At 52.9% G+C, this 23,507-nt stretch overlaps 1 protein-coding gene across 20 annotated transcripts in view; it reads left to right on the top strand.

Moving 5' to 3' along the window:
• Positions 1 to 23,507, top strand: part of CACNA1G (calcium voltage-gated channel subunit alpha1 G) — a 146,278-nt gene that overhangs the window by 20,585 nt on the left and 102,186 nt on the right. For all 20 annotated transcript variants that reach the window (XM_064395827.1, XM_064395830.1, XM_064395824.1 and 17 more), the window contains exon 2: positions 23,157 to 23,268. In XM_064395827.1, coding sequence (XP_064251897.1) covers positions 23,157 to 23,268 — 112 coding nt within the window. The remainder of the gene's footprint in view (positions 1 to 23,156; positions 23,269 to 23,507) is intronic.

The raw sequence follows: 23,507 nt of genomic DNA, 5'->3' as shown, positions 1-23,507 counted from the left end.
ATCTTGGCAGCTGCTGTTCCTCAGCACCTGCTATTTCCCCAGGAAAATGGGGATTTGGTAATGGTACAGCCTCCCTGCTCCCTGTGGCCTTGTAAACCTGGCAGTTGTTTATGGCACCACTCATTCTCACTGCTGCTCTGCTCTCCTGCTCTGAGCATCTTCCTGGCTGGACCCTGCTATGGAGGGAGAGGCTCCTCAGGGGTCACCTTCCCCTGCTCCCAGCCTGGAGCTTGCTGGGGGCTCTTTGTGGCAGTTGTGTTGTTTGAGGTGGCAGGGCAGAGCTGGTCCTGGCTCAGTCCTGGAGCATCCCCTTCTTGCGTTTACCCCAGTGTGTCCCTGGGAATGGATCTGCTGCTTTGGCTTTAGATTTGACTGACTTGAATAAAAATAACCTGGGTGGATCATGGTCTATCCATTGGCTGAGCAAGGGCACCACTCTGGGTTTAAGCAGTGGTGGGGCAAAGGCACTGCGTGGCCCCTCAGGGGGGCTTTGCAGCTTGTCCCCACAACATCCACACTCTGCCTTTTGCTGTGGCTTTGGACTCTCATCCTCCTGCCAGCACCCACGGAGCTGGGGCAGCCTCTGCCACGGCCACGTGTCCCTCTGCTGCTGTGGTGGAGGCACAGAACATCCCCATCTTCCTCCTCTTCCTCTTCCTCACTGCTGGAGTGAAAGGCTGATGGGGTGCTGGGTCCTGATGGGGAAGCTCCTGCCCTTTGCTCCCTGCTGCTGGATTCCCAGCATGGCCCCACCGAGGGAAATCCTAGCCTGGGGGTGGCTGTGGGGTTTTATGAGCCTTAGAATGAATCCCAGCGCCGTCCCTGCCTCTCTGGGGAGCAGGGTCATGTCACTGCTCAGGAAACCATTCCCTGGGAGCGACAGCTTGTTAAAGAGGGAAAGAAACCCGAGGGGTTGGCACGGGGCTGGGAGCTGGGGCGCGGGAAGGATGTGCTGCTGCACGCTCCCCACTGCTCTCCACACATGCTCAAGGTTTTTCACCAGTTCAGCTGTGGGACCACAGGGTTTGGGGGGATTTCATTGCACGTGGGGGCAGTGAACTGCTCTGTACCTCAGAGTCTTGGGCAGGCGCAGTCACATTGCTCACTTGGGGTGGCTCTGGTTTGAGGGACTCTGAAAAGTTCTGAGCTGTGGGGTGATGGGCTGATGCAGGAGAGGACAGATTGTGGGGTGATGGGGGATGTGAGACCCAGATTCCCTGTGAACAAGGCTGGGGGTTAAGGTCTGCAGGGTGCCTTGGGGGATATGCAGTAAATCTGATTCTGGGTGTCACCAGTGGGCATGACCCCACTTTTGGGGGAGCAGAGACAGGCAGCGGGACAGCGGGTATGTCCCCAGGGGCTGAGTGCAGAGGCAGGGTGCTCTGCCCACCCTGGCCCTCCCTTCACTGACCCTGCAGTGCCAGTGACCCAAGCCAGCTGTGCCCTTAGCTGTCACCATCACGAGAACATGTGTGTGGTCCCCAGCACTTGCCACATCTCCTGGCATGACATCCCAGCCTCTGCTGCTCCCCACTCGCTCCATCACCAGGGTGAAAACTGCCCAAATACAGGCCCTGCCCGGGAGCCCTGAGCAGCAAATGCCTCACCTGGGTCCCTGTCTCCCTCTGGGGTCCCTGGGTTTTGTCCGGTCCTTGCTGCAAGCTCAGCACCTCCTCGGGGGAAGGAAAACCAGGCGAATAATTCACCCTGAATTATTCAGCTCGCTAATTTATTAGCTGGACAGACGTCACTGCATTCCTTCCCTGGGCTGCCCACCAGCAGATCCCAGCCTCCTGAAAGCGGAGAGCATTCCTTCCCCTGCCGTTTCCGCTGGCTCGCTCTGTTTATTTGCAAATCGCCCATTTGCGTGTGTTACTTGGATGCCTCCGATTGCGCCTGCCTTTGATTTGGGCACGTAACTCTCTCCGGGGGCGGCTGACCCCCGGCAGGGTGGGATGCTGCTCTGAGAACCGGGGCTTTGCCATGAGCAGCTGCAGTCTTTTTTAATTCATCGTTTGTTTTCTGCAGCCGATCCCTGATTTTTCTCACCGCTGCTGCTCCCGCAGATGGGAGGATCCCGTGGGAAGCGAGGGAAGAGCAGGCAGAAGTGGAGGAAGAAGGGAAGGATGGAGTGCAGGCTTCTGTGTGGCTCTCCCTGCCTGGTTTTGGTGGTGGTTGGTGCTCTCCTGTTCCCAGTGCTGTGGGATGGGGCAGGCAGTGCTGGAGCTGTGCTTTTCCAGACTCAGTGCTCTACAAACCTCCCTCTTGGTCCAGCTGTGCTGTGCTGGGGTGCAGAACACCCCAGGCATTGTTAATTCCTTTTCCAGGACTTATTCAGGCCCATCCTCTCCAGTGGGATTTGCTCAAGCGACTTCCCAGCAAGATCCCAAGGCCAGCTGGGCTCCTGTTCTGCTTTGCCCCACTCGGGTACAATATCTGGGAAGTGCCCAGGTTCTGGACCTGTCCTCTTGGTTATTTTGGGCTGCACTGCAGGGCAGAGTCCCTGGTGCAAATGTGGTGTGCAAGGCAGGGGCTGCAGGCTGAGCAGGGCATCCAGCAGAAGCAATAGCCCAGGAGGATGCTGCATCCCAACCCTCAGGTTTGAGGCCATCTTCAAAAATCCCTGCTCAGAGCACAGGTGTCTGCAGAGAGGAGCAGCCTCTTCCACCCCGTGGGAAGTGCAAGCTGTGCTGACACCTCCAAAGGCATCCCTGGGAACAGAGTGTGGAAGGAAAAGGTGCCAGAGGCAGGGAAAACCCCCACGAAAGCTGGGAGTGAAGCAGCCAAGCTGCTTCCCGAGCCCTGGCATGGGGCACTCACCTTGTGGCAGGGAATGAAGGGCTGGAAGAGGGTGGGATCACTGAGGGGGTTGTTATCCTACAGCACCTCACCTGACCCTCATCTTCCCGGTGCAAGAAAGCATCTGGAAGGAGTGGGAGGCTGTTCCTCCTGCCAGGATGGCTCTGGGATCTGCATTTGGGATTGGCAGTGGGAGCCTGTCCTCCACAAGCATCACCCTGGTGCAAAAAGGGGGTGCAGGGCAGAGCCCTTGCTCCCTGTGGGGTTTGGGGCAGGTGTCCCTGGTCCTGGTGTGGCTGTGCTGGGCTTTGGCAAGTGAATGGCAATGGCTCTCATTGTTCCTGGATTCCTCTGAACCACAAGTGAAACCTACAAAAATACGGAAAGTAAACAGCTCGGGGCCGAAATTCCCAGCGCCTTGGGGAACCTCCCACTAGGAAAAGTTTCTGGGCTGCGAACAAAAGGTCTGCCCCTGCTCCAGCCTGCCTGTGTGAGACCCCCTGCACTGGGAGGGATGCAGCCACAGAGCCTTGGGGACTGTGCTGAGAGCTGGACTGACTTTGTGCCTTGGAGCAGCTTGGATATTTTCTCCTTGTTGTTGGATTTTTGTTGTTGTTGTTTTGGTTTGCTGTGGGGTTTCTTTTCTTTTTAATTATTCCTTTGCTGCTTGTGGCTGCCAGGCAGGGAGGTTTTAATCTCCTTCTTGCAGACTATGAGAACATTTGCCATGATGCTGGAGCGACCTTTGCTGCACAAATGGGGAAGGATGGCAGTGGGATCCAGCCCCTGGCCTGCCTGCCCTCTGCTCACCCCCAGGTGCTGGAGGGGGAAGAGGCTTTGGAAAGAGATGAGCAGCCCTTGCCTATCCTCCCTGCATGCTGGCAGGCTCTGGGAAGGACGCTGTCCCCTCAGTGTGTCCCCTGGAGTGGGTGGGGCTGTCCCCAAGGGTGAGCATCTCTCACGCTCCCCCATCCTCCCTTCTCACTGCTCTGTGCCCAGTCCCTGGGTCACGCTGACCCCCAGGAGCTCTGGTCAGGGCTGTGACAGTGACATGGAGACCTGGAATCTCTGGGGCTTTACTGCACCCAAACTGTTCCATGTCAGCTCCCTCCCCAGGGAGCCGGGTGGCCAAGAGGGTGCTGGACCTGAAAAGGTGGTAAATTTGGGGGAGAAAAACCAAGTTGTGCACGTGAGTGCATCGAGATGCTCTCCATGGAAGAAGCCTGACTTTCCTGGCTGACATCCCCTCACTGGACCCACTCTCCCACCCACCCACAGAAAATTCCCAGTGACACCTTCCCCTCCTGCTGGGGATGGTCTCAGCTCCTCCTGACCCTGCAGCTCCATGGGGCAGCTCTGGTTCCCTTGGCCTCTCCCTGCAGGTCAGGCCTTTCTCTGGCTCTCCTCCAAGTCTTTGGATCAGCTCTTGGAAAACTAAAGCCATAAAGTTTGCCCCAGCTGGAGTAGAACCGGCAGTGGCTGGCCTAGGAGGCAAGCACTGGACCCAGTAGTTATTTATAATGCAGCAGTGAGGTTAAAAATAACAGAAATTTGAGCTCAGGAAGTTGTTTTGGAGGATAAGAAACTTTTACTTTGGTATTCAGATGCCATGTCTAGTGCTGGCCATCCTCTGTCCCAGATGTCCCCACGCTGTGTCCCTTGGGGGTCTGCAGTCCCTTCCTTCCTCCCAATGAGCTGGGTCCTGTTTTGTGTCTTCAGAAATCATCTCTGTTCCCAAAGAGGGTGGGGGCACCGTGGGAAGCCCCAAACTGTGCTGTGCCACGTGGGGGTGCAGGGGTGAGCTGACTGGGGCATTCTGCTGGCTCTGGGGAGGGGACAGAGTGTGCTCACAGCTCCTGAACAAACCCCTGGTCATGGTTATTGTCACCACGGCTGTTTATTCCCCTGGGATCAGAGGGGCTCCCACCCCTGCCTCCTGCCTCTCTGCTGCCAGCCAGGCACATCTCGAGCCACTGGCTGCCCCATTCCTGGCAGCTGGAGCCCTTTCAAAACCTTCCTGGGGGTCTTCTCTGGCATTCCCAGCTCCTCTCACTGCCAGTCATGGGTGGGATGCAGGCTGGGGGTCAGATGCTCCCCCAGATGTTCCTGGCATCCTTGCACAGGGACAGCCAAAGGGTTTTGCCACCTACAGCCTGAAGCTGGTTGGTGACCCAGTGTCCCCCTGACCCCCCTTCCAGCCCACTGCTGAACTGAACCTTCCCAAACCCCTGTGCAGCCATGTTTCTTGACATTGATGTTTTATTTTGCTTCAGCTCAAACCTTTTCCCTGTTGACACAGTGCTGGTTTTGCTCCAGATTGCTGGGCTGAGGAGGGGTGACCTTTCCTGTGTTTGCTGTCTGGGTTAGGATCCAGCTGTGCTCTGCAGCCCCAGTGCTGCCAGTGGGCAGTGGGGAGCACCCAGAAGGAGCACCCAGCATTTCCCCCTTTTCACGTCTGTGCTCCTGGCTTTGGGGCTGTCTCCTTGGAGCCAGCTGTGCCTTGTTTTCCTGCTGCAAAGCCCTGTGGGGAGTCAGGCTCCCCCTGCACCCGTGCCTCAGAGCCAGGGAGGGCATCCCCAGCCAGGCTCCCTACAGGGGGTGAATTTCCCAGTGAAGGACTAGATGTAAAGGGCTGATCTACCCCATCACTACCAGCAATACAACCCTCTGTGAGCAGGGGGAAAAAAATCCCCTCTTCTGCAGGAGGGAATTTCAAAGGTTAATCCCAGGATAACAGGATGCCTGTCCCCAGCCTTGGAGCCAGGTGTGTGGGTACACCCAGTCTTGCCCACCTGGGTGAGGAGAGTATCCTCCCTCTGGCCTGGCACCCACCCCAGCTTCTTCCATCAGGGTGCACATTCTGGGGAGCGGAGCCAGCGGCCACACAGCCGCTCTGGCAGCATTTCTAGCTGAGCAGAGCAAGGCAGGGATGGAAACTGGAGATGAGCTCGAGGCTCCATTTGTGACAGCAGTTCCTGTGGGATTCATGTGGACTCGCCTGTCTGGTTCTGGAGAGCAGCAGCAATGTGTTAAACCCTGTGGGGGCTGTCCCAGAGCATCACCAGCCCCTTCTTCCTACTAAGTCCAAACAGCACACGAGGCCAAACTTTGCCATTTGTGATTTGTGAGGAAGAGAACTCGCTAATGTTACTTTTTGGCAAAGTCTTGCTGAGAACTCCTGGAGGGTGAAATGAAATGGGGTCACAGAAGGGTTTAATTCGGTACGTTGTCCTTCAAGGGAAGGAAAAGTCAGACAAGAAGTTTTAAACATTTTATAAAAATATCCACATCTGCTCAGCGCAAAACTCACCGTCTTTACCTAATTTAGAAAATGACTTTATATGGAGAAAGATTTAACACTGCTCCATGGAGGGGAAGAATAATGAATACGTCTGCACCAAATCGCGCTGTCATCTGAAGATCTCCAAGTGCTTTCGAAAGGCTTGGAGAGGAATAATTGTTCTTCTCTTCCCTGGTTTTAGAAACTGAGGCAGGGGATGAGAAAGCCTGAAAAGTGCAACTTTCCTGACTAATTTTAGCTATTTGAAGTCCAGATCGAAGTACCTAAATAAATGACCTGATTTTAATAGACAGCTGGTCGAGTCTCCAGGGTGAAACCTGGAACAAGTCAGGCTCCCATGGTCTGCAAAGGGGGCTTGGGTCTGCAAAGGGAGCCTCCTTCCCTTAGTTTGGCACTGTCACCACAAGCCTTGCTCGGATTTAGGATAAGATGAAACTAATGAGAAAGAATCTATCTGAATTTCTTTGAATTTAAGAGAAAAATAGACAATTTCTGTTTGGAGCAACCTTGTTGTAGCCATGTGAGTTCAGACCCCTTGGTGGCTCTTGGGGACAGAGGCTGGCTCCCTCTGGGTCTGGGAAACAAAAGCAATCCAGGCTTTTCAGCCCTGTTATCACACCCCGACCTCTGAAATTTATTTAGTAATAAATAGTGCAGCTAGTGAAGGAAAAGAAGGAAATGAGTGAAGGACCTGCTCTATCCTGAGCAGTGAACTGCTCCCGGTGTGGGGAATTGCAATGCACAGACCATTTCCCACCCCTGCAGTGGTGGTGGGGCCGAGGCTGCTGGTCCCAGCTCCAACCCTGCTCCTGCTGCCCAAATATAACCAAAATCCCTTGAAAGGAAAATGTGATCTCTCTTTCCCAGCTGAGCAGTCTGCTGGGTCTCCAGGGTCAATCTCGCCGAGAATGAGCAGCGAAATTTTTGCAGAAGTGGAGCTTTGCATTAGGTGGGCTTAGCTGGGATCCTAAAGCCGAGCAAGTTGAACCTGAGGACAAATGGGGGCTGGTGAGTTGTGCTGGGAAGTGTGACCTGTTCTCAAAATGCTTTCCAAGCTGGGAAGATGCAGCTTTCTCCTGCAAGGGCAGTGGAGATCCTTGGGGAGATGCTGACTGGGTGGTGATGTGAGAAGAGAGCAAAATACCTGTCTTCGTGTTTTGCTCCCTTGGACAGCCCTGAGCTCACTTGTGCACCTCTCTGTTTGCAAGACCAAATTATAATTTAATTATGTGTGTACAACACCAACTCATTCTTTGTGATCAAGGCCTGTCTGATGAGTGAGAATTGTAATAAATATTTCCTGTGACCAAGGGCTGCTCCCAGCCCCAGCACCAGAATCTTCTCCTCTGCATGCTACAGCTTGCTTTATTTTCTGTCCTCCTGCAAAATCACCTCCCTCTGAAGAGGGAAATGTCCAGAGCTGTCAGGTGCCCCTGAGACTCCTCCATCCCAAATCTGCCTTGCCTCAGGATGGAGCTCACAGTGTGACAGGCAGGGCTTTAGCACAAATCTGCCTCCTCTGGTTGCTAGTGCTGGCAGGTTCCTGCCTGATTGCCCCTGCCAGAGCCTGGGGACCCATGGTGCAGGAATATTAGGAATATTTTCCCTTAGCAGGAGCAAGGCTTTGGGCACCCAGCAGCAGTGGCAGGGGAAAGGCACACAGGCTTTGGCGTTTTGCTTTCTACTTGCTGTCTGATAGTCCCATGCCTGTTTTTTTTGCTCCCTCCCCATTTTGTTCAGTCTGGACATGATCCTTTGTGCTGCAGGACCCTGGGCATTGCCAGCAGGGCTGCCTGGCTCTCTTGGTGCTCAGTGGGAAGCAATTCCTCTTGCAGGTGGCTGCTCTTGTGGGAAACCCACCTGCCTTTGCTTTCCTGTAATTGAGACATATCTCCCACTCAGAGTGCCTGAAATGCACCTCCTGGCCTGCTGGCACTCGAGGGCAGGAGGAGCTGTGGCTGTGGCACAGATGAGATGGGAAAGACCAGATCAAGGAAAATGAATTAGGACATACACAAGTCCCCTTGATCGGGACAGTAACGTCTAATCCGGCTCAGTTCTCCTTATTTACAGTTGCTGAGAGGGAAGGCAGGAGAAAAGCAGCCTGGCAAGACACACAGAGCTGATCTCCTTCCCCCCAGCTGCTTTGCTCTCACTAATGTATTTGCTGGCAGCGCTCGCTGTCCCTGGAGCACTTTGAGCTCGGTCAGAGCAACTGTTCACAGCCAAAACAGAAGTGTCAGAGCAGGCACAGGTCTGGGAACGGCTGGGAGTTGGTGGGAGCCCCCAGCCCCTCAATACGGGATGCCTGTGGGGAAATGAGGTGCTGAGCCCTCCTGTGTTCCCTCCTCAGCTGGCAGAGATGGAGATGCAGCAGGGGAAACTCGCAGCAGGGTCCCTCAGCACCTACAGGGTGTTTCTGCTGAGGGAAGGGACTGGGCACTGGGGCAGTTCTCCCAGGCCATACTGCTTGAAAATACTCCCTGAGGAGCCCCAGGGCTGCTTTTCTCTAGCTCAGGACTCAGTAAGATGAGTAGAGACATCTGAGAGCGCTGCCCTGTACCGGGACACGATGAAGGACAGAGTCCTGAGGGAATTGATTTGGTTGCACTTTGCAGTGTTGCAGAGATCAAAATCTCCCCCAAAATCTCCTACACTGTAAAATGAGGCATTTGATACCCCAGGCTGCAAGCACGTGCTTCTCTCCTGAGCATCTCTGGACCTGAGCTGTGCTGGGACAGCGGCATTCCAGCGCCTGCTGAAGAATATTCCAGTATTTTTTGTAGGTCCTGGTGCAGTCACTGTGCTTGTTACAGGCAAAAGCAATGAGAATTTTATGAGGTGTAAATGTATTGTGCCTGAAAGCATCCATGCCCCACTCAGCTCCATACATGCACATACTTATTCTGCACCTCTTCTCCTCAGCCAAAATATCTTGTCTCCTTGCAGGCTAGAGGAAAGATAAATATTAGCACTTCAAGATGCTCTGATCTGAGTTTCTGCCTGTGTTGCTGTTGTTGTGGTTAAAAACCACTTTTTCTGGCTGCAAAATTCATCAGGGTCCAGTCTCCAGGGTTCAGAGGGAAACCAGAGCAGCTGTTAATGAGGGAGCAGTAATATCTAGAGCTCATTTCAAAGCAATAATGGGATTAGAAAGGAGACAAACATACACTGGTCCCGTGCTTGATGGCTTTATTTTCAGCTTTTTTGTTGCTTTTCACTTTACTGGTTGGAACATCCATTTTGCATTAGACGGCAGATGATGAAGTCACACGGGATCAGCGAGAGGCACCAGCGATGGGCTGAGATGGGGAACTTTGGGCTTTCTTGGCCATTTCAGAGAGTTTTCACTGCACAGAGCAGGACTTAGAAGTGCACAGGGAGCAGGAGCAGGCAATGAGGCTGTGATGGAGAGGGAGACAGGACAGCGAAGGGCAGGAGCTGGAGACTGCAGCCCCTTTAGTGAGGCTTGTAATATCTTATTAATGGAAGAGAAACTGCAATTTTTATTTTGTGGAAATTCTTTTGTTCCACATTAAATTTTAAAGCACTTTGCTCCCATTACAGTGTCCTGCCAGAGCATGCTGCTGGCTGGGAGGAGCTGCCCTTTGAAAGGTTTTGGGAGAGCCCACGTTTGTGTGCAGGCTGGGGGAGCAGGGCAGGAGTGCAGGGTCCTTCCCTGGGGCTGTCACCCCAAACCCAACCCTCCTGTCACACCTGCTAACATCCCCCAGAGGCTGGGGTGGGCGTGTGGAAGGTGCCAGGGGTGGGCTGTGTGCCTTTGGTAGGTGCAGGGGCTTTGAGGAAGGCTTGCCTACCCCCAGAGCTCTTTTTAATTAACTCCATGTGCAGGGACACGCGGATCCTGGAACGGGGACAAGGCACCCTTATTCCCCAATAAGCTTGTCTGCACATGGAGTAAATCAACAGCAGCTCATCAGGAGCTGTGTGCTGGCTGGAGATGCTGCCTAAGGATGAGTCACATGCAGAGAGGGGAGCAATATAAAAAGAAAAGGGAAAAGAAATCTGAGGTTTGGGTCCAGACCTGGACTTAGGAATGGCCATTGCGTTTCTGGTGTGCCAAACCAAAGGCTGGCTTTGTAGTGTGTCTTCTCCCCTGCCTGCTAACCCTTGTGGGTGCTTGGAGCAGGATTTTTCACCTTGATCCCATGATTATATGCTGGGCTGTGAGTGCCTGAATATCAGGACTCTTTGTGGCTTTTAGCTGGTCATGGGTTGGTCCCCACTGAACTCCAAAGCAAGTGGTGCTGGCCTTAGGCTCCCAGAGAGAAGGCAATGAATGGGCTGGGGCTGAACAGCTCCAAGGATATTTTGAAATACCATAGGTTGTCCTTGTTGCTTTTCCTAACCCAAAGTGACTGAGGCTCAGATGATGTGCAGGAGATTGGGAACCTGGGGAGTTGTGTACATTTTTCATGAAGCTTTTTGGGAGATCAAAAGCATTAGAAATCATTTGGTTTAAGGTTCCTGAAATGACCAAATGCCTTGAGTGAGGCTTATCCAGAGCAGCCCGAGGCTGTTCCAGGACACAGCAGTGTGCAGGGCCAGATCCAGCTGCAGAAGTAGGGTCTGGTAAAGGTTTTGGAAAGGAAAGGATGAATCACTTCTTACTGGGCACTGAGTGCCAAGAATGTTCTCACCTCTGTCCCATCCCAGTGGTTGCTGATGGTGAAGGTCAGGACATCTGCACCAAAGATGCCCAGTCCCCCTTGGCAAGGTAAAGACCTCCAAAGTGACAATTTCCACCCAAATGTTCTCAAACCAACCTTGTTCTCAGTTATCTCAGTAAAGAGGGGCTGTGGAAGGGATGTGGAAATGGAGCCTTTGCAGCTGCCAGGGTCTCTCTGCCTGATTTCTCTCCAACCCCAAGAAGCTCCCAGGGCAGTGGGCACCCAGTAGGCACCAGGACTTATTCTGCAGGAACGAATTAATGGAATAAATCCATTTTAAATGCCAGGTTTTGACACAGGTGACAGGCTTTAGGAGGTGGCAGTGGCTCAGCCCCTGCTCTCCCTTTGTAGAGGTTTGACTCTGTCACACCACACTGCCAGGGCTGCCAGCACAGGAGGAGCCTTTGGGGTCGGAGCCTTTGGGGTCGGAGCCTTTGGGGTCGGAGCCTTTGGGGTCGGAGCTGGTCCCTGGCTGCTGCCAGAGCCCTTTCAAGGCATTACAGCTGATGTTCCATCCTCTTGCTGAGCTTCCTGGCTATTGTTAGCTGCTGTTGAAGCCTGACGCTAATTAAATAGGGTATTTTGTGTTTATTAAATTCCTACTTGAGTCATGCCAGCAGGAGGGCACTGGCCAATGCCTGCCAGTGTCACTGCGGGGTGGCAGCACTGCCATGGTTCTCCCTTAGAGTCTCCTGCACCCCTCAGCCCTGGGGGTGCTTCCCCACAGGGGTGCATGTCACTGCACCCTGGCAAGCCTGTCTACTGATCTTTGGGAAGAAAAGTCCTCTCCCTGTGGAAGCAGCACCTTGGGATACCCAGAGGGATCTCCAAGTGCTGGGAGAAGGATGAGCATCCCTGGTGCCAGGTCCCATCTTGCCCCCTTTCCTGCCACCCCAGGCAGCCAGCTCTGTGCTCACCCTGCTCCCTGGCTGTTCCCACTTCCCATCTTTGCAAGGAGACACCAAGGCACTGTCATGGGGCTGAAAGCACCAAACTGCAATGCCCCAAACCCCTGGGAAGCTCTGGAGCACTGCCCGCGTCTGGAGTGCTGGGAGGGTGGGAAGCTGCCCCTGCTGCCAGCCAGGCTTCATCCTTCTGCTTGGCTTTCTTTGCCTGCAGGGGAGGCTGGACTGGTCTGTTTCCCCTGGGAATACTGGAATCACACTTGGACTGCCACTGGAAACAAGCAGGTTGCTGGGAAGGAATTGCAGGAGTGAGGACATGGTTCACTCTGTGCCCCTCTCTAGCAGCTGTCCTTGCCTGGGCAGAGGAAACCAGGGGCAGTGCCATCCCTGCAAGCAGACTCCATAGGATGTACCTTAACTTTTACAAAATAGCCTCTTTTGTAATATTTTCTAAGACTTCAGATATTTCATCCATCATGCAAACCCTGCAGTGGAGCCCCTGCTGCTTCTCATACACCTTCCCTCCACATCTACCTTTGTTTTTTGGGCTGTGGGGTGTGGCATGTAGAGGACATCACATCTGAGTGCAGGCCAAGGTCTGGGCTGGAACATGTGGGGTGAATCCTGCTTTTAAGCTGGTCTTGCCCTGTTCACCTCGGCTGTGTGGGTGTGTGAGACTGGGAGGTGTTTTGGGGTGGCATCCCCTGTGTCCACACAAGTGCCACAGCAGAGTTTGGCTCCTGTACTGAGCACCATCCCAACCCTATCCTCCTGCTTCTTCCTTCCTCTAGCACCCCCCTCCTCCTTCTCTGCAGGAAGATGCTAATCCACATGTTCCTGCCATGGATTTGCCTGCAGGGCTCAGTTAGACCAAACACCCAACTCTGCTGAGCCCCTGCTCCAGCTCCTGCTGCCCACAGTGCCTCAGCCCTGGGGAGAGCAGCCTCCTGCTCCTGGTCATTCCACATGAGCCCGGGATGGATTTTTGGCACTGTGGGATTTTGACGTGCTGTCAGGATTTTTCCATTCCTGCAGATGAGTGTTCTTTGTAGACACCTCAAAAACTGAGTCAGGTGCATCTCCCAGTGAAGTCACAGACTGGCTGCAGCCTCTTCCATGCAGGGGAAAAGGCAGGGATTGTGAGCTGGGGTAGCTTTCACCTCCACTTCCCTACCTGCAGAATTCCCTCCTTGCTACTCATCTCTGTTGTGAAAGCTCTGTGTTGCTTTCACTGAAAACAGCTATTTTTCTTATTTTTATTGATCCTGGACTTCAAAACCCAAAGTGTGTAAGATGGTTCCAGTCTAATTAGTACTTAACCTGCAACAAAATATTGTATTTTACATTGATTTTTTTTTTTCAGAAAGGAAATATTGGCTCAGTTTCTAAATGAAACACTTTAGCAGGCCATTTGGAAAATCATCATCATGTTCAGACTTTGTAAACATAATTTCTTTAATATTCTTTTTCCCTCAACTTGCAGCAGGAAAATGTACACAAAAATTGGTGGGTGGTTTGAGTCGCCCCAAAGCTGCATTTCTCCAGCAACACTCTGAATGGGAAGTTGTACCCAGCATTGGCTAATGCCAACCAGCTTGTGGGAAGGGCTTGATTCTCCCCTGGGCACGCACAGCTCCCACAGCAAGGTTTCCTCAAAGGAGCCCCCCTTCCCATCACAGCAAGTCAGAAACTCCTGGGGACCCCCCAGTGTCCCCAGATCAGGGCAGCAATGAAAGGGAAAGGAGAAGGTGTGGGGACATGGGGTCTGTGTCCCCCAGCTCTGTTTTAAGCCATTTGGATCCTTCAGAAGTGATGATAAGGGGCCTCCATCCCTTCTGTCCTGGCTTGTTCCACGGGCCTAAAATGATTCTGGGTTTGTCCTTGGATTTGTCCTCTGAGCTTTTTTTAAGGCTTGGCCAGGTTTCCTCAGGGACTTTGAGCTTGTACCCTTTTTGCAATCAAAATACTGTGCTGGGGACATGAAGGGCACAGCTGCAGCAGATGTGGCCAAGAGCTGGATGCTTTTGGCTCCTCTTGCAGCCACTGCAGCCAGGACTCTGCCTCTCCTCCTGTCTCCCTTTTTCCTCCCCCAAGCCCCACAATGGACAAACCCCAAAGCCTGAGCTTCTCTAGGGGCCTTGGAAGGTGTTCACCTCAGTGCAGTGGACACGTTTCTCTGCTTGGTGAAAGAGGGTGGGTGGAAGGTGCTGTGGAATGTCCTCATTCGTATTTGCTGCTTGGTTCTTCTTGGTGATGACTCTGGGGTCTGGCAGTGTGGGGTTTGCTGTGCTGTGCTTCAGATGGTCTGCCTCTCCAGGAGGGTTCCCCCATGGGTTCCTGCCCTGTGCCATGATTTACCTGTCTGTCACAGTCTGCACATGAGCATCCCTTGCCCAGTGGCTCTGGATGAATGGGAATGGGCTGAGGGGAAGGCTGGGGCAGGGTAGAAACAGGTCATGTGTCTGGGATGGAAATGGGGTTGTTTGTTTAGCCTGCTCACCAAGAGCTCTTCCTCCGAGGTTTCCCCTGGCCCTCAGTCAGCAGAGGGAATTCCCTCTGCCCAAGATGCAGCTGGGATTGCTGCAGGGAGCATGCAGACCAGCTGTAATTGCTGTCTCTCCCCATGTTCACCAGGTTGTGTGGTCCTCACTCGGTGCCATCCTGCCTTCCACTTGTCTGGGTGATTAGAAATGCGCTGGATTAATCAGCAGAGGTGGTGGTGATGCTGCAGACCTGTCCCATCTCCTGCCCTGCCCCAATGAATTCTCTGCCCTGGATGAATCTTTCATGCACTTACTTTGTGTATATTTAATAGGCTGGGATTTGCTTTCAGCTCGGATGGGAATTTGGGGGCTCAGAGGGCTGCATCCTCCAGGGGGATGTGGCTGTGGGGAGGAGAGTGGTGCCCAGGGTAGAGGTCTGTGGAGGGAGGCAGAGAGCCTGTTTCACCTGAGACAGGCACAGTGCCAGTCTTCACAGGGAATACTTTGGCTTCACAAGGAATATTTTGGCTCTGCAGGTGTGGGCACAGGTTTTCCTGGCCAAAGAGGGTTAACCCAGTGTTAGTGGGAGCAGAGAGCGAGCTTGTCAGGGATGCTAAGGGAAGCAGAGGAGCTGCCAGGACAATTAGCACAGGCTTGTTCTCCCCAGCACGTCCCTGGGATGCAATCAGCCTGTCGCTTCCCTGGCTTTATTAATACATTGATATTTGGAGGTCTTGGCTCTGTGCAGCGTGGTGCCTGCCAGCAAAGCCTCTGCGGGAAGTGGGGGTTCAAGGTGGCATGTCTCTGGGCATGGCAGTGCCTCATTTTGGAAGCTGTTCAGGCTTCTTCCTTGGGGACTGATGGCAGAGGAGGAGGAGGAGGAGGAGGAGGAGGAGGAGGAGGAGAGACATTCCCTCCATCTGTGCACTGCCCTAGGAAGGGATTTAAATCACACGTTTACAAAAAAGAGGAAATGTGCCTGATTTGTTCAGGCTTTGAAGCCTGCAGGAGCCTCCTGACAATGATCCCCTTCTGCCTTCAGGCAGGTCTGGCTCCGAGGGATCTCCTTCCCTGGCCGTGGAGCCAGGCACTGTCAGCCAGGGCCTCCATCCGGGGCTGGGGCAGGATCAGGCTGTGCTCCTGCAGCTCCCAGTGAGTGCAGGCAGGAGGGTTTCTGTTCCCAGGGTGGGTACCCTGGATCTCATCTACCCTCTGTGCCAGCAGCAGAGCGAGAGATGCTCTTGAAGGAAATATATCAATATTAAAATATAAATAATATAGATAAAAATTTCATATGTATATATATATGTGCTTAGGGCTAGTTTTATCCTCATTCATCTTTCCATGAGTCTGGGAACTCCTCTTCCCTGTCCTGCCATTCTCTCCTCCTCCAGTGTGAACTTGTCTGACCACCACAACCTCCTTGGCACAGCAGCCCTGATGCCACACGTGTGGCCATGCACAGCCATCCCTTCAATTCCTTCATTTCACCAACTGTTACATAAATCTGCTTTTATACTGAACTTGTGGACGTCACTGGAGCTCTGTCCATACCCATAACATCACTGTTTCCATGGGAACCAGCGTACTTCCAAGGGGGAAAAAGTAGAAGGAGACTAAAAAAGGACAAAGAAGGAACAAAATAAGACAAATATGTGACATATCCCAACTATGTGTCGGTGTAGGACGTTACAAAGATTTAGCTGCAACTTGTTTAGGCAGCCTTGCATAACAGTTTTTGTCTTGAGTGTAGCAGCAAGCAGAATCACAGATGAAAGAAACTTAATAGTATCCCAAATATCCGGGCCCTTACTGAGGAAGAGATGCCTCTGAGAGCTCTGCATGAGGTGCTGCTCTGTGTGAGCAGCAGGGGAAGATCTGCATGTGCTGCAGCATTTCCCTGGGCTTCCAGGGGTTTTGCTGTGTCCTGGAGTGGGGCTGGGGCTGTGCATTGTGAGGATGCTGGGGCTGTGGATTGTCCTGGAGAGCAACAGGCAACCCTGAGCTTCAGGGACAGGTGCTATTAGGGGATGTTTACAGTGGGTGAATTTAAATTTATGTATCTGGGGTCCATCCACTGGCCACTTTATAAGGCATGGTGGTGGAAAAGGTCTTATTTAAGATATTGAGCTTCAGCAATGGCTCTGGCATAGAGAGAGTATTTAACTGGTAGCCCCAGACTCCCTGTGGAAGACCTGGCCATTAGGAAGGATTTTACTGTTCATGACAACAGCTTTGCTAATGCCACGTGTGAGCTGCTGGGAGGGAGCCCATCCCCTGGCTCTGTCACAGGAGGTGATAGCTGCTGCAGAGGCTGAGCTGGGAGTGGGAGGGACAGGCCTGGCTAGAGGATGGGGACGTGCTCCCACCTCTGCAGCCCCATTCTGGTGGGGTGAATGGGAGGAGTGCCTGTCCCTGAGTGACCCAAATGTTAGCTCAAGGTGCTGAACTGTTGGGAGAGGGAGTTTGGGGGGAAAATGAAGCTTCTGTGGAGCTTGGTTTGGGCAAGTGAGGCTTCACCTTCTTTTCTTTTGCCCTTCTCTCCAGGAGATGCAGGGCAGTGGGAGCTGGGCTATCAGCACATGGTGAAAGAGCTGGTGAAGTCCATGGGGCTCCCACCTGACCCATCCTGCTGGGGCCATGCACTGACCCATTGTACCAGTTAATTTTGGGCTGCTTTGGTCACTGGTCTTGGTGCTGAGATAGGCATGAAGAGGAGGGAAGGACTGGGATGAGAAGCCAAAATAAATTTAGCCTAAAGTGCTCCTGCTTGACATTTTATTACATTATATGATATCATATGATATGATATTTATTTTATTAAAGCACCCATCCTTGCAGATGCTGGTCCCAGAGCCAGGCTGCCAGCAGCTGAGCCCTCCCAGCTCAGGAGTTAATTGCAAGTGGTATGTAGGGCTTTTCTTAAAAGCTCCAGCTCCTGAAGTTTGGAGATTATGCAAGTCACTCAGCTTGCAGGATTTTTTTTATCTTTTTTTTTCTCTCTCTCTCTTTAAGCAATAAGATTTTAAACCCTTTTGGTTGTTGGAAACAAGCCCTTAGAGTAGAAATCTAAAAGGTTACCAGGAAACAATACTGAAACTGCAAGACAAATAAGAACCTCATCAGGGTATCTTTTTTTTTCTTTTTTTACCAAACAACCTTTTTTGTCACTCCCCATCCCCTCTAAAAATGGCATCATTCTTTGCCTCATCACTTGGGTGGCTGAACAGGGCTCCTCCACACTGCTGAGCAAATCCTACCTCTCCCTCAGATCAGAGGTGGCTGCATCTCACAGGCAGAGAGCATCTCTGCCTGCAGCTGACAGTGCTGATTCGAAGTCCTTGGGGAAGAATGATAAGATGATTGCTCCCTGAAATCCCCCTTTTCCTCCACTTTTGGGCTTTACAGTCCCTTTTATGTGTTACGGGGTCACTGGGGACTCCGCAGTCTCACCAGGATGGGAGCAGAGTGCTGCCTTTCATGGCAGAGGGAAGCAGTGCATCCCTTTGAACACCTGCAAGCCAAAATGAATTAGAGATGACATTTCCAAAAACACTGCCACCAATAATCGCCCTGTTTTGGTTTCTCAGGTTTAATTGTGAAGCTGCATGAACTAAAAGAACCTCCTGTGTCTGCCTGCACTGGGAGGAAAGAGGTTTCGAAGAGCTGCAGAGCAGTGATGAGGCAGGGATGCTCCTGCCTGGCTTTTTCCCAGCTCAGAGCCTGTGGATGGGGGTGTGCCAGGCTCAGTGGGGTCATGCCAGCTCCTGGCAGTGTCCTCAGCCTGCCAGCTGCAGTGACCCGGGCTGGGGCAGACTGCCACGCGGTGGAAATGGAAACACTCTGAGCAGTGCTTGAATTTTTAAACCCCTTTGTGCAGCCCCTCTGGAGGAGCCTCGTGGCTCTGCTTTCCAGGAATGCCCTGGCGATGGGACTTGCCTGGCACAAATCCCTGCAGACCTCAGGGCAGGAGGCAAGTGCTCCACGACACGTGTGCCACCAGCACGCCGGGGCTGCCGTGCCTGCAGGGGCTTTTCCATCCTGCCAGGGAAACCAGGCCTGCTGCTGCTGCGGTGCTGCAGGAAAGGCTGTCAGCCCTGCAGCACCCTCCCTGCTCCAGCCTGAGCTTGTGTCCCTCAGAGGGACAGGCCTGGAAAAGCATCTGGGAGGGCAGAGCTGTAGGGTGGAGACCTTGCAATGACACTGGGGGCAGAGCCCTGCCAGAGCTTGGCTGCAGGTCAGCGAAGTGGATTTACTGGGTGGAGAGACTTTGAGACCACCTCTAGCCTTGCTGCATCCACAGAGGTGGGGATGCTTCCTGCAAATGCTCAAAGCAAAATACAGAGGCCAGTCTTGCTTTGGAAGGAATGCTGTAGGAAAAAAAAAAATCTAATTAAATGTCCAGGACTGTGATGGGAATCCTACAACCTTCAACTGGGCATGACATGAAGAGCCTTTTCCTGTTGGCTTGGTGCAGTGAGAGGCAAAGGTAGGAAGGGGTTATTATTTCCATCTGTGAGGCAGATTAATTTTGAGAACTTTTAACTTCCCTTCCAAACGGCCTAAATTAATGTTTTAGGATTTTAGTCCCTGCCTTCTCCACCCCCCCAAAGGCCAGGCCCTGGAAGTCCCATTATGCTTCTGTCAAAGGGGCTATTTCTGGAATTGATGATATGAATGAAGCCTAAAACTCCACTCTCATTAACGTCTGCAGCTTATCCTGGTGTCACTCCTAAGCTGGTGGGACTTGGTGACACTGCAGGGGAAGGCTGTCATTTCAACCCAATTTTCATATCACATTTGCACAAAAATTTCCAGGCCTTGCCAGCGCTTTCCACACATTTGTCAAATCCCAGCCGCTGTCCCAGTGAGCGAAGGCTTCTCCTGGCACAGAAGAGATGGCTGTGGGTGCTGATGGAGGATTTGGTCCTGGATGTGATCTCTGTCAAAACGACAACTCCTTGCCCTAAAAAACAGGCAGCAAAGAGAGCCCAGTGTCACCTGCCTGGATCCAGGGGGTTTTATGCCTTGCTGTGGTTGAATTTAATTGCATTGTGGTCCAAACCTGCAGCCCCTGGTGCTGCAGAGCTGCCTGCCCTGCTCCCATCACCCTGCCTGTGCTTGGGGAGGGGGGCAGGGGGATGTCCCACCCCACTCCCCAGCAATGGCAGCACGAGTCCTTGGAGCTGCTGCTCCTCTGGAGAGTGGGAGGAGGGCTCAGGAAGGGAGAGAGAGGGGTTCAGGGAAGGGGGAGAGGGGGAATGGTGGGAGCTGCCTGGGAATAGCAAAGCATCAAGGGAAGAAATGAACATGAATCCCAAAGGAGAGCGTGTGTGTCCCTGTGGAGCATCACCAAACACTCCCCTCCGTACTTGGCTCACTCAGTGGCACTTCCCCAGGGAAAGGGACCCCATCTCTGGGGCACAGAGGTGCCTGCTCTTCTCATCCCAAGCCAAAGAGCCCACCAGGATCAGTGCAAGTGCTCCAGCTCCTTGGAGAGAGCCCAGATGCAGCTGGACAGAGCACCTCACCTGGTTACTGCTGCCCTTGGGCAACAGATGCCGATTTAATTCACTCACTGGTGAATTTGATCCAAACTTCTGCAACCAAATCATAGCAAGCATAATGCAATATCTTTCTCTTTTAATTATATTAGGCTGGGTAGTTTGGGCTAATTGAATCTGGGACTCTTGCCTCTTAATTATGAAAGGTCAGGTGCTGGCAATCGTGGGCAGGTGGCACTGGGAGCACCGATGGTGGGAAGGGGCTGAGGGCTCTTGCCCTGTGAAAGAGCTCCTTTGATAACAAGTGGGTGACTTCTGGACATTTTCCTTCTTTTTTTTTTCCTTTGTTCTCTCTATCTTATGAATTTTAAGAGTCAGGTTTCAACAGAAGTGTTACTGCAAATTTCTGTGTGGCAGAAACAGATTTTTTTTAGTTGAAAGGAATCTGTGAGGATTTTGGCTGCCTGCCTTGAGCACGCTGATGGTAAAGATGTGGATTTTTAAGAATACGCTGGGATGAGCAAGTGACCCTTAAAAGTGCTGACTTTCTGACAGCCATGGGGTGGGGTGGATGGGCAATCACCTGCTGTGTGGCCATGAACCCCATTATTAGTCCTTTTCCTTTTAAATATCAGCCCTGCTTGGTGTGAGGAAGGGGCAGGACCCTGAAGGCCAGTTCTCTTCCCAGTAAATATTTACCTCATGCAGTGAGGGCTGTGGGCTCAGCGCCACACTGGGGGGTGGCAATGCCACCTCTGCCCCTGCTTTCAAGTATTCTCCTCCTCACCTGAACTGCTGGCCAGGGACCAGGACCGTCTCTGATGCTCCCCCAAAGCTGCTTTGCCCCTTCCCTGCCTGCCCTGCAGCAATGAGAGGCATTCAAAAAAGCACCTTCTGCTTTTGCTAATTGAAGCATTTCCCTTTGTCAGCCTCTCGCTCAAAGGAGGGTCGGTACAAAGCCATAGCCAGCAGCACTTTGTGTGCCTCTGAAAATCCCATTAGCAGAAGAAAGAGCTTGAGTTTTCATTCAGCTGGAAAAAAAAAAGAGGGGGGGAAAAAATAACACCCCCCCAACCTTCTGATCTATCAGCTGCACATTAACATACTGCCCTCGGCACTGCTGGGGTGCCTGTCCCAGGAATATTTAATCAGGGTGAAGTGCTATATTGGACTGAAATATGTGTGCTCCAGGGAGAAATGTGCTGATAAGTGGTCTGCAGTTAAATTTGGGGTAGCAAACCTCTGCCTTCAGCAGATAAACCCCGCTCCCGCTCCCTGGTCCCCCTCCCTCTCCAGGCTGTTTTTCTGCCTGCAGATGTTTGTTCCTGCAAGACGAGTTGGGATGTGGGGAGGGCAGCCCTGAGAGGGGAGGACAGGATGGGATGGGGGTCCTTCCCTGTAGCCATGGTGGGGCCATGGCTGTGCCCAGATGGGAGGTTCTGGCCCGGGGCAGCATGTCTTTGGGCAGGGAGGAGCTGCTGCCCGTACCATGGGGACCCTCCTGGGGGTGCAGATGTGGAGCTGGTCCCCAAATCTCCCTGCTGGCCACAGCTGGTGCCCTGTGTGGGGCAGGTTGTGGCAATTTGGGGGCTGCACTCACCTGGCTTCCCTCCACGTGCAATCAGTCACCGGTACCAGTGCCAGCACTGAGGGGCATCTGGGGCATGATGCAGACTGTGGCATGCCAGGGAAGGGCAGGGAGGGTGTCTTTGGTGCTACCCTGTGCTATTCCATTTCAGCCTTTGCTTATCCCTCTGTGCCAGACGTGGGGCTGTGGTGGGCTTGGCTCTGCTCAGCTTCCCTGGGGAGCATTAGGGCTGTGCTGGATCTTGGACAGGGAAGAGGTGAGATCAGAGTGGCTCCAAGCTGGTACCCACCATGGTTGTGTGTCTGTCTCTGCTTGCCCAGGAGTTTGCAGTCCCCAGCCAGCATCAGCAGCTGCCTACTGGGCACCCCCAGCTGGGATGGAGTGTGTGGAGGAGATCCACATCCAGTCAGGGCTCTTGTCCACTGCCACGGAAGAATTTGAATGGATCTTTGACTGTCTGGGGACTTGTCCATCTGTCTCTGCAGACAACCAACCCAGCTGTCCTGGGACATCCTCACTTCCCTGCTGCATAACTTGCACAGCCTGTGCAGGCGACACTCCTTCTGTCACCCCTTTGGGATTGTACAGGGTGTTTTTTAATCCTTTGCAGCTCCTTGCTGGCAAAGCCCTGGGCACGGCTGGTTCTGCTGGGTGATCCTCCCAGCCCCCCAAGCTGGGGACTCCCTTCAGTAGCTGCCCCTTCTTCTGGCTGCCCTCCATGCCTGCCCCCACAGGACTATATTTAGGCTAAATATCCCAGCCCACAGCCCCACCCTGACAGTTGGGATGTCTATCCCCATATCCTGTAAACATTTCTCCCGATTAAAAGACGCAGATTGTCGACAATCAAACTGTGACTCAGCCCCGTGTGGTTTCCCAGGAATTGGCCCAGGATGAGCTGCCAGCCCCAGGCCTGTGTGCCCCGTGGAGAGGCACCTGCTGATTCATCCTCACCTTCTGCTTCCCCAGGCAGATAACGCTACAGCACGGGCTCCTCCACACCACCCGCTGCTGTGTTGCAGTGAAAGCTCCTGTCTGACAAGGGCCATGCTTATTTTCCTGGAGCATAGAAGCTGCTGCTGGCACTCAGGCAGGAGCACGGCCCTGCTGTCTGTGGGTTCTGGCAGTCGAGAAGGTGTTTTTCGTGCTAGGCTGGAAGATAACCACAGCACCACACTGAACCAGTGCCTGGATTCCCCATCTCTGTGCTCCTGGGAATGCCCCCAGAAGGATGCAGGAATTGGGTACCTGGTTTGAACTATCTCTATGGGGATGTGCTGCAGCAGCACACTCTGTTCTGCCCCAAAAGTGCATCCAGCATCTGTTCCAGCAGCTCAGCTCTTTAAAAATTGCTCTGAGAGGCAGGAGGCAGGGTAGGGAAGGGACTCTGCTGGCCCTCACTTAAAGACTCTTAGGTGGTTCATTAATGATTTTGGCAGTCTTGATTTGGATTGGGAATGAAAGTTTAAGCAGTGGCTTCAGGGAAACACCCCTGGGATAAGCTGAGACATGGTTAATAGAAATTGTAATGTTAAAGTGCTTTTCTGTAAAACGCTAGGAGAGGAAATTAATGGTGAGGTTTTTAGTTTTTTTTCTAAAAGTTGATATCACTCATTTAATTAAATGTTTTAATCCATCACATCAGCACTCAGCACTCTTGCCATGCAACTTCCATTTTAGAGTAGTTTTCACATCAGCTGTAGCCACTGATGGCAGCATGGGGAGAACACATGCAGGTATCTCAACATGTAAACCCAGAGAGCGCCTAACGTAGGGAGGCTGGTCTGCCCCTGGCCTTAAAGACCAGAAAAAAACTTTCCAATTCAGATGTTGCTTCTCGTGGATGCACCTCTGGGTCTGTTGCCTCCTTGATGGGCGTGTGCAGATGGTTTGAGAGGGTCAGCATGCTGGTGATTCTGCTGAACTGCGTGACACTGGGCATGTTCCACCCCTGCGAGGATATCGCCTGCGACTCGCCGCGCTGCAGGATCCTCCAGGTACAGCCCCAGCGCTGCTGCAAGCTCTGCAGCAGCCTCAGCTTGATGTGCAGAGGGAAGCACTGAGCTGGCTCTAGCCACAGTGGAGTGATGTCCCAGGATGTCAGGTCCTGCCTGCACTGTGTGACCTGTAAGCACTTGGGAAATGCTGGTTTTGGTGCTTGGATGAGAACATGCAGTCCTGTCAGGCAAAGCCCCTGCCAGGCTGTGCCAGCCCCAGCCTCGCTAAGCCTTTCTTG

Source organism: Passer domesticus, chromosome 20 (genome assembly GCF_036417665.1).
Source record: "Passer domesticus isolate bPasDom1 chromosome 20, bPasDom1.hap1, whole genome shotgun sequence".
NCBI lineage: Eukaryota > Metazoa > Chordata > Aves > Passeriformes > Passeridae > Passer > Passer domesticus.
The sequence above is the reverse complement of the archived record's forward strand: the minus strand, read 5'-3'. Positions and strand labels throughout refer to the sequence as shown.